The 10,693-nt window shown below is 41.3% G+C and overlaps 2 protein-coding genes across 2 annotated transcripts; one reads left to right on the top strand and one right to left on the bottom strand.

Annotated features, from left to right (window-relative positions):
* Positions 1-3,023: 3,023 nt before the first annotated feature.
* LOC105383571 (trypsin, alkaline C) lies at positions 3,024-5,840 on the top strand. Its single transcript, XM_011553643.3, has 5 exons — positions 3,024-3,176; positions 3,804-3,892; positions 4,104-4,207; positions 4,603-4,864; positions 5,367-5,840. Exons 1-5 carry the CDS (start codon positions 3,146-3,148, stop codon positions 5,655-5,657), a joined length of 777 nt encoding a protein of 258 aa, XP_011551945.2. The 5' UTR covers positions 3,024-3,145; the 3' UTR covers positions 5,658-5,840.
* A 1,726-nt stretch (positions 5,841-7,566) lies between these two features.
* LOC105383570 (trypsin, alkaline C-like) lies at positions 7,567-9,858 on the bottom strand. The gene is given in 4 exon segments (NM_001305521.1): positions 7,567-7,917; positions 8,283-8,541; positions 9,041-9,227; positions 9,812-9,858. Coding segments are annotated over 4 exon segments (768 nt in total). The 5' UTR covers positions 9,843-9,858; the 3' UTR covers positions 7,567-7,626.
* Between the last annotated feature and the right edge of the window lie 835 nt (positions 9,859-10,693).

Below are 10,693 nucleotides of genomic sequence, written 5' to 3'. Positions count from 1 at the left end.
ATTATGTTAGTAATTAGGTGCTTTCAGAATCGCTACCAATGAACTGGTAAATTATTTTAGTAGGAAAGCCTTTTGCATTAATTTGCAGGAAGTAGGTAACTGACTTGTATTTTAATAAATAGTTATTCATTTGACGTACCTACTTCTATTTTTAAATTACCAAAGTCAGAATTTTTGCAATTTAATCGACCTACAATTTGTACCTGCCTGCCTACCCCGCAAGGGAGTACATTAGTACAAGGCGTGAGTGCGTGTGTGTGTGTACAATTTGTAGTAGATAAAATCGATTCTTGAAACCACTTGAAATCGGTCACCCATCCAATGGCTGACCGTGCCAGTTGTTGCTGAACCTCAGTGATTAGTTACGATCTAGTCAGAGGACTTCGGGCGGCTTGAAAACATCTGACAGTCGGGTTGCCCACTTACCCGACAACTCTCTCAGCACAAGCTTGCTTGTGTTGGGGTCCACCAACCCGCACTAGGCCAGCGGTCCCGGGTTCGATTCCCGGCTGAGGCAGATATTTGTTTAAACACAGATATTTGTTCTCGGGTCTTGGATGTGCCCGTAAAATGGCAAAAGGCCCGCCCCCTATTACAATGGGACTAACATAACACTGGCGAAAAGTGGGTGCAGCAATGCACCTCTGCCTACCCCGCAAGGGAGTACATTAGTACAAGGTGTGAGTGTTTATATATTCATATATTCAAGAAGACGTGCCGCAGCAGTGGGGTCGTAATGGGTAGTGATAAAAATCGATTCTGGAGTTTTTAATTCACTTATTTGTATTTTGTGCATACCTACTAACAAACGAGCATTTATCTCTTTAAGTATTAGTATGAAGTATGATTAATATAATTAGCCCTGTACAAACAAGTGTTTGCCGAATAGGTATGACATTGTTAATTATTGTTACTCACTATCTGCTAAACGGATTTTTCCTTTGGTTGATAATCTGTTAATACAGAGTACTTAACTAGCTATTCATCGTACTAAGTCAATTGATTACTTCGTTGGATAAATAATCATATGCTCCAAAACCATGTCTTACCCAAAATACCAAAAACAAAGTAGCGGGCCACTTGACACACATCACTAAAACATCTAGCTGTAAAAATGTGTGTTCCGCAATATATCTTTAGTTATTTCAATTGAATATAACATACATAATTATAATTAATTCTACTTTTAATGGCAAAAAACCCTTTAAAGAATCTAAATAAATGTCCCTGTAGTTGATAGGGTCCCAGTAATTGATAGTTTCAACTTTATGGTTGAACAATAAGAAAACTAATTAAGTTTTTAAACGAATTCCTGTTAATATTTGAACTTTGACGTCTGTCAAATTGACAACCAAAGTGTCAGTATTCTGCACCGATTTCATTTGACGTTTAATTTTTTTTCGCGTGCAGCCGTTTGCATCATCGCGTTTACTTGTGTTTCGTTAATTGAATAACTAAGCTCAGAGTGTTCGCCGGTACGATATTGCAGTTGATTTATGGCGTTTTACGGGTAGCCTACCCGGGGTAGGTAAGTATTGTTTTCATTACCTTTGAATGGAAAGTTACTTCGCTGGTTCATGCTTCTTTTACCAATTTTTATTATATTTACTTGTTTGTGACGAGTATCATCTACTACACGGATGCACAGACCGCGGCCCGCCGGTCGAATACTAGTGGCCCGCCGACGGCAAAAATAATAGTTACCCTCGTACATTCGAAAAATATTATTTCTAAAAACAATGTTCGAAAAGTAGTTAATCTCAGGCAATTCAAACAATTCCTTGATGACATTGAAAGCGAATATAGAGATTTATTGTATTAAGGATACAGAAATAAGGTGGCTAAGTCGTGGATTGACACTGGAACGATTTCTTAATTTAATAAGAAGAAGAAATTCGATTTTTTCTGGCAGAAAAGCAAAGGGATGTCCAGGAACTTAAAAATCCTGATCAATGCAGTTAGAAATTATCGACATTCAAAACGACCAAGACTTACGCAGCTGATTCAACGAAAGAAAATTACTGAACTTTTACCACTGCATTGATAAAAATACGTACAAAGAGTTGCCTATAAACTCTGCTCTAAAAATATGACAGCTTTTTGGTTGTACCTATACCTATGTATATGTGAACAAAACTTTTCAATAAAAAATCGACAAAAAAATCGAAACCGCCTTGAAAAGGAATGTTTGAAAGCAGTTTAACGTGTAAATTGAAGCCAAATAAATAAATAAAAGATTATTAAGCCCTGCCACGCTTCAAAATAAATCAATTATTTTTTCATTAACTGCTTATTTTCAATTCTTGATTGTCTTTAATTACCTATAAGTACTTCTGGCGGCCCGCCATCAGTTCATAATTTGTCCGAGTGGCCCCTAGTCTTGATAAGTCTGTGCATCCCTGATCTACTAGGACAAGAAAAAATCAAATACCTAGTAATTGATACCCCCTATAAAATAACGTTAATGCGTAAAATATGTTGTGAAGACGTGTAAAATATCTAATGTTTTTATGTATGAGAACTACTTTACTTTTGCTATGACAGATTTTTAATACTTTGTAAATTTTTTTTATGACTTCATATCAATTACTGGAACACATAATGTAAAACTACTTTGTCAATTACTGTGTGAAGTCAAAAATTTTCTATCAATTATACTATAGGTACATTTTTAGACTGTTTGAATTTCTTCGGAAAATAGTAAAAACGTTTAATTAGATACTTGATTGGAAGGAAATAATTTAGATAGAAGACAGATTTTCCAAAATTCAGTACTAAGTTACCGCCTGATTTCGTAATACAAGTTTTTCTTTAAAAACGTTTTTTTTATTGCCACTAAATTGTGTCAACTACTGGGACATTTCCTTAGGTACTTGCACAAATTTATTTCCAAAATCTTGTGAATCCTGAGAATATAACTGCCCAGGTCAAGACACATTATACAATTTTTTTATTAAAACGCTTGTTCCAATTCTTTTAATATTTTTCAAAATACCAGAACTGTGAAGATATTGTTGTTACTGATTTTGGATATTTTGACATTAGCCTCCCTAGGAAGCAGCCGGTTATCATTATCACTTTATAAGATACCTACACACAAAACAGATTAGTCAGTCAAAACACAAATACACACTGTCAAATACCAATGGGTGCCTGGGCTCTCCTTTTAATAACTGGTAAGTTAAAAAAAAAATCCTTAATTAGCTTATTAGATACCTACAATAGAAGCCATAAACCATAAGAATATTTGTATAACTTCAAAGCATCTTCAAAGGAAGCGGGATAAACTTCAAGATTGAGGAGGGCCAAATAGTCGAAATCCTAACTAATATTATAAATGCGAAAGTAACTGTGTCTGTCTGTCTGTCTGTTACTCTTTCACGCCAAAACTACTGAACGGATTTGAATGAAATTTGGTTTACATACGGTCTAGACCCTGGGAAAGAACATAGGCTACTTTTTATCCCGGAATTCCCACGGGAAAACTTTTTAAGGCGAAGCGAAGCGCGCGGGAACAGCTATATGTCATAATTTTAAACACACCATAATTTTAATGTTAGAGTGGCATTCAGCCGAAGGGGAAACTCGATCAGATGACCAATTTGTACTTACAGCTACTTATAAGCAGAAATACACTCACGAGCAATGGAAAAGACAAATTTCATTTTACATTTTTAAATAAAAAAAAATACAGATTGACCCCTTCTGTTACATAACACCCTTATGGTCAGTAAATATACCTACCACTTTTGCAATATCCTGTAAGTATATATTTTGCTGACTGTACTTCAAATGTTTCACAGCCTCCGCGGCGGCGGTGGCGGCGGTCCCCACCAACAGGATCGTCGGTGGACAGGACACCATCGTCGAGTTCTTCCCATCCATAGTGCAGGTAGATACATAAAATATCATCATCATCATCATATATCCACTGCTGGACGTAGGCCTCTCCCAAAGCGTGCCACTGGATGCGATCTATAGCTTTCCGCATACAATCTTTCGCAGGCCGTCACCCCGTCTAGCCGGAGGGCGTCCGTTTGAATAATCGTGGTCTCCTTTCCTTCAAGAATCAGGATAAAATTACAAATGATGTGTTTCCCCAGGTGGACTTCCTATCCGTGTCTGACGGCCGCTGGAGCCAGAACTGCGGGGGCACTATACTTGCGCCCAGATATGTACTGACCGCCGCTCACTGCCTCGAGGGATTGTTAGTATTTCGTCTATTCTCGCTTCTCTCTTGCAATCATCATCACGATTCATCACGTCTCCACTGCTGGGGCACGGGTCTCCAGCCAATGAAGGAATGGTTTAAGGCCTAATCCAACACGCTGGCCTAGTGCGGGTTGGTGGACTCTTGCACATGGCACGATTTCAAGTGGTTTCTGGGCGCTTCGTGCTTCGGCACGCACGGTCGGGTTGCCCGACTACTCTCTCAGCACACGCTTGCTTGTGTTGGGGTCCACCAACCCGCACTAGGCCAGCGTGCGAAATCTTTCTCAGTCTTTCTCACCCTACACCGTCATTGTTGGTTCGGTGCGTCGACGTAACGTATGTATAAAATATATGTATACCTACATATACATCTGTGTATCCTGTTTTCAGCGACTTCCCTGGAGCGTCCCACCGGCGCATCCGTGCCGGGTCTACCTACCGCAACCAAGGCGGCACTGTTATCCAAGTGCGCTCCTTCCTCCATCACCCTGAGTACCGGCAACGCTCGCGCTGGGACGCCGACATAGCGCTGATGCAGCTGCAACAACCACTGGCTTTCAATGCGAGGATCCAGCCAGCGTCCATCAATGCTCAGGGGTCGGAACTGCCTGATAACTTCATGGTTATGCATGCTGGGTGGGGTGATACTAGCGTGAGTTTACTGCTACGGTACTGCCTAATATTAGCAATAAATATCTCTTATGCAGCATTGCTTATCGTATGAAAGGTAAACGAGCAGAAGAATACATAAGCAATAGAAGTCGTGTACGTACATGTCTCATAATGTGACTCTCTTGCCAAAGAACCTACTAGCAACACAAATATAGGGAGGCCTATATGCCTACCCAACATACCCATTACTAGAGGCACTCACCTTCGTACCTTCGCACTCAAATTGGTGGCAAACATTGTACTCGTAGCTTTGTTACGGAAAATGTTGAGGAATCCTTTCCATCTAGCACTCTTGGCGCGGGCGAGCGTTTATTTATTTATTTATTCTTTTATTTCACAATAAACAGAAGTAATTATGTACAATCAGGTGGACTTAATGCTAGAAGCATTTTCTACCAGTCAACCTGCAGGAGGTACAGGGAGCAAATTGTATGCGTTATGTAAATAGCCGGCTTTAATATTCCCTATTTATCCACTTCCAGACCGGAGGCTCGCCATCCGAAGTCCTGCAAGAAGTGGTCCTATACACAGTGAACAACGCCGAGTGCGCGCGTCGCTACGAATACGGTATCACCGAGAACATGATCTGTGCTGGAATCCTGGACGTTGGGGGTCAAGACGCTTGCAGAGGTGACTCGGGGGGTCCTATGTACTTCACTGACATTCTGGTGGGAGTGGTCTCGTGGGGACGAGGCTGTGGCATGGCGGAGTATCCAGGTGTCAGCACTAAACTGTCAGCTTATACCGACTGGATAGTTGCTAATGCGGTGTAAGAGGTTCTAAGTTATGTTGTGGGCGTTTACACGGTGACTTTAATCTACAATTTATGGAGCGGCAATTCACCCGTGTGAATGCTCCTTTAGATGTAGATAGATTTAAAGATGTTATTTATTTTTAACAAATACGGTAAGTAGGTATTTATAGCGGCTAGAGATTAAATGTATTTATTTATTAAATATTGTTTCCTTCATGATTATTTATTTATTTATTTATTTTATTTGCCACCGACCGACTGAAATTGACTCCAAGTGCCGGTCGTGTCGCTAACATGCAGAATATCACGGGCAAGGATAATAAGAAGGCAATTCGCTAGCCTTGTAAGTACATCATCATGAGCCAATAATCATCCACTGCTGGACATAGGCCTCTCCCTAGGAGCGCCACAGCACTCGGTCCTCGGCCGTCCTCATCCAGCCACTACCGGCTACCCGCCTAAGGTCGTATGCGTATGCCTGTTCGTGATTTCCACTCGAGAACTTGTCTACGCCAGCGGTTATCGGCTCTTCGGCAGATATGACAAGCACCTTAGTCCTCTGACGGATAACCTCATTTCTGATACGATCCATCAGAGCGCTGTACGATACTATACAAATATAAGGAGAAACAACACCGCCAATGTGGTCACTTTTGGAACTGACGATTTGCTATCACGAGTCACCTATCGACTTTAGTATCGAACGCTTTTAGATTCAAAAGTCTTTTGCACATATGAAGATATGATTAATTTTAGCAATCACGAACCAAATTTGACGTATAGATTCGAACGATAGCGTTAGCGATAGAATGGGGAGGAAAACGCAAAGCTAATTCCAGATGTCGCCACTGTCGGGTAGGCCCGATTCTCTTGTTCTAATTAGTTTGTTCAGTCACCATTTTTTCTCCCCAATAATGTAATTGGTCAGAACCTGAAAGGCTAGCACGGGGCGCATTTAAGACGTGTCAAAAGTTTTCCGTCCGTCGCACTCGCTCTTGAGGCTGCGCGATGTGAGTGAGCATGATGCAAAACATTTATCACGTCTTAATGGCACCCCATGCTAGCCCTTCTGAAAGGCCCACTCGATAGTGCTGCTCAAAGTTTCACTTGGTTTTCTTCAACATTATTCGAAACTTCAGTGCGATCACAAGTGCTGTCAACTCAATTCGTTGGCTTAATTCGATAGCAATTTGTATGACATCCTGAACAGCGCCCCTGTCGGTAACGTTAGAAACTAATAAAACGCATACAAATTCCCATTACTTTGCTATCGTGTTCGAATCGACTTAAGTCGACAACCACTCGTGATGGCACTGCTGGAATCACCTTACATTTTAGATTGTAGCATATAACACATAACAGAGTGTGGCAAAAGTCAATGTTGTCGGATACGACGAAGAGTAATCACATTTTAAAGTGACTTTGCAACGCAACTTAACGTAAATAGTGTAAGCTACTAAATTCCTGTTAAAATACACAGTAAACAAAAATTACGACTTATTTCGGAAGATGATGAAGACAAATTTTTGACGAAACCTTGTTGCTGGTCATCCTGTAGGTACATCCAATTCAAATTACCACAATACTGCAGGCAGTATCAGCGTAGAATAACCATTAGTGACTCATTCGAAAACGGCGATACGGCTCGCGACTCATCACATGAGAACAAACGTACAGACGTGTTCATTCAATTTGGACTCGTATGATTGTTTTTACGGTCAGCTCATACCGTCAATGTATGAATAAGTGGTTTTTGAGAGACAAGGTAATGGTATAAAAGCCGACTGTTAGATACCTGACACTTGATTTTCAAGACAAAAAAACCAACTCTGATTTTAATCTACTTCATACTTTAAAAACTTATTCTTATGCTCATTGGCTTTTAGGAAAATAATCAGCAAGGGATTCAAGAAAAAAACAAGCTGTTAACTCAAAAGACCTCATTTAATCATTAACTCATTCGTCGGTTTGGCTTACAGCTGGCACCATTAGACAGCGTTGTTTCTGATCCAGTCGGAGTAAGACGACACCTTAGTGCTGACTCCAGGGTAGTAGGCGTCAGCGCAGCCACGTCCCCAGGACACAACACCCACGAGGATCTTGTTGAAGTACAGAGGACCGCCAGAGTCTCCTTGGCAGGCGTCCTTGCCTCCGACGTCCAGGATTCCGGCACAGATCATGTTCTGGGTCACGCCGGTGCGGTAGCGGTTGGCGCAGACAGAGTTGTTGATGGTGTAGATGGTGACGTCACGCAGGATTGAAGAGGAAGAGCCTCCAGACTGAAAGCAGATGACATATAGAGGTTTAATTTTGACGGATCAGGGAATTTTATCCATGGTACTTTTAGAATGGTATGTAGGTCGTGTCAAGGGTTTCTATTCAACCATGAATGGGGTGCATGAAAAGAGCCTGACTTATTATTTATCCGGCAATCTGACCGGCTAAACCGTTCATCAAGGTAACAAATTCAAGTTGTGTGTGTTTGTCTGTTTAAAATACAAGAGTTAGAACTTGAGTTTGTTGCTGTGGTAAAAGGATTGGCCAGTATGATCTATACAAGGCCCAGTGATACGTCAGCCAGGACGACTTCATCCGTGCACTCCACAGTCCACATTTTTCCTTAAAATCATGGTCTAAAACTCACGCTAGTGGTGCCCCATCCGGCGTGGATGACAGCAGAGCCATCGGGCAGCTCAGACCCCTGAGCGTTGATGGGAGCCTGCTGGATGGCAGGAGTGAAGCTCAGGCTCTGGGCCAGGACCAAGATGCAGATGTCGGCGTCGTAGCGAGTCTGATGGCGGTACTCGGGGTGGTTGCGGTAGTATTCCAGGTTGATGATGATACCTCCGCTGTTGCGGTTGGAGGATCCGGCACGGATGCGACGGCTGCTGGTGCTGACATTCCTAAAGGTTGAAAAGGAAAGGTTACCGGTTAAAGGTTATCTTGTTTTAACTTGTAATGGTAATGGTGCTCGCTATTGCGATCCATACAGCTACTCTGAAGAGAATTTAGATAACTGCGTGTGTGCTCTTTATTTGCAAAGCGACAGAGCCTATTGACTAGCTGTTGAACTTGCGCTTCCTAAACTCAAGCCTCTCAGATATGAGCAGACATTTTTCTTTAGCATATAGCAGTCTGCTGCTGGACGTAGGTAGTATCTAAGACAATATTATAGTAAAACATAGGTAGGTACATTGGTACATACTCAGTGCAGTGAGGAGGCTTATGTAACATTATTATTTTTTAAATTGTCTCTTCCATCCAAAGGTTGTCTGGTAGGGATTAATATAAGCAATAAGGGCACCTTTTTGTACAATTTTATTTATAAGTTGTATTTTTGTAATATTTTCTTTAATGGTGCAAAATAAAGAGTATTCTATTCTATATTTAAAGCATACGTACTCAGTGCAGTGGGCGGCACTGACGGCCGTCTTGGGCGTGATGATGGTGGCGGCGCAGCTCTGGCTCCAGGCGCCTGTCCATGTGCCGAGGAAGTCCAGCTGAACGATGGAGGGGTAGGTCTCCACGGTGGTGGGCTCCCCGCCGACGATGCGGTTGGTCCTGGGCACCGCCGCTGAGGCGACGGTGGCTGGGGAGAAACAAATGACGACATATTATTAATTTCGTCCACCAATCCGCATTAGGCCGGCGTGGTGGACCAGGCCTAAAACCCTGACGGACTTCGGGCGGCTTGAAAACATCTGACAGTCGGGTTACCCACTTACCCGACAACGCTCTCAGCACAAACTTGCTTGTGTTGGGGTCCACCAACCCGCACTTGGCCAGCGTGGTGGACCAGGCCTAAAACCCTTCCTTCATTGGAAGAAGTCCCGTGCCCTAGCAGTCGTGACGTGATGGGCCGTGATGGATGGATATTATTAAGAGTCGTGGTGGAGGAAGGTGTCGGCTCGGGTGGCTTCGAATCCCGCCATGTATGGTATACCAATGAATTCTTTAGATAATAAGAAATTTAAGTACAATTTTAGACGGCGGTGAAGGAAAACATCGTGAGGAAACCTGCACATCTAGATTCTAGATGGGGATAATAGTCGTGGGTATATTATGTATGTACTTATATAATTATGTATGTACAGGTATTGACTAATTAGTTAGAAATTGTTAGGTAGTTTAGTTATTGGAATTATATATTTTTTATAAGAAATGCAGACTTACCGGTAAGAAGAAGCACAGCCCAGGTAACCATTGTACACAAGTGATTTAATTATCAGAGCATTCCTTTTCTTATATATACTTACCGTTACATTTTTCAACTAATCCTTTGAACGAAATTAATCTTTCGATAGATAATTTGTTATTGATGCGTTTCAATTATCTAATTTTCATGTCGTCACTGAAGGAATTTAGGTATCTACTTACCCTTCAAAATAACATTGGCTTAATCTTAACGTAAACAATACATTATAGGGTTCCGTAGTAGTGGTAGTAAGTATATCTTTATATATATTTAAATATTATAGTAGTTAACAACTAAAAACTTAATTAGATAGATAGATAGGTAGATAAAGCGTTTATTTGATCCACTTTCTTACATACACAACAAATCACAATGACAGATATACACATTTGTACTTATAACTAAATAGGAGCTATGATAAAGACAGGTTTGTTATTAAACATTATAATATCACTTTCGTCCATCTGCCTGTCTGTCTGATTGTCAAGACCATTGGGATATTGGGCTGAATTAAACCATACAATACCCGCAAGCTATGAACAAGTTGCAGTGACAATAGCACAAAACTGACAAGTTTCACGCCCTCTTGATGCTAATTCCAATTTTTAGAACCAACCTCCCAATACCTATAGTACATACCTAGAATGTAAAAGTTTAATAACAAACGCTAAAAATGCACGCCACTTACCCGACAACTTCAGTGCATTGTACTCATTCAAAAACGGCGATACGGCTCGCGACCTATCACTTGAGTACAAATGTACAGCGAAAAGCGGGTGACTCACTTGCAAGTCACCTCTGACTACCCCTTTGGGGATTACAGTCGTAAGCATATTATATGTATATGTATGTGTATGAAA

The sequence above is a fragment of the Plutella xylostella genome, chromosome 31, assembly GCF_932276165.1.
Source record: "Plutella xylostella chromosome 31, ilPluXylo3.1, whole genome shotgun sequence".
In the NCBI taxonomy this organism is placed as follows: domain Eukaryota; kingdom Metazoa; phylum Arthropoda; class Insecta; order Lepidoptera; family Plutellidae; genus Plutella; species Plutella xylostella.
This window is presented reverse-complemented; position numbering and strand designations above follow the sequence as displayed.

What these genes read in the sequence shown, in the direction of transcription:
- LOC105383571 (XM_011553643.3), top strand. Translation starts at nt 3,146, where the DNA reads ATGGGTGCCTGGGCTCTCCTTTTAATAACTG. An exon ending in TCTTCCCATCCATAGTGCAG is followed by an intron (nt 3,893 to 4,103) that starts GTAGATACATAA and finishes GTGTTTCCCCAG; the next exon opens with GTGGACTTCCTATCCGTGTC. An exon ending in CTGGGTGGGGTGATACTAGC is followed by an intron (nt 4,865 to 5,366) that starts GTGAGTTTACTG and finishes ATCCACTTCCAG; the next exon opens with ACCGGAGGCTCGCCATCCGA.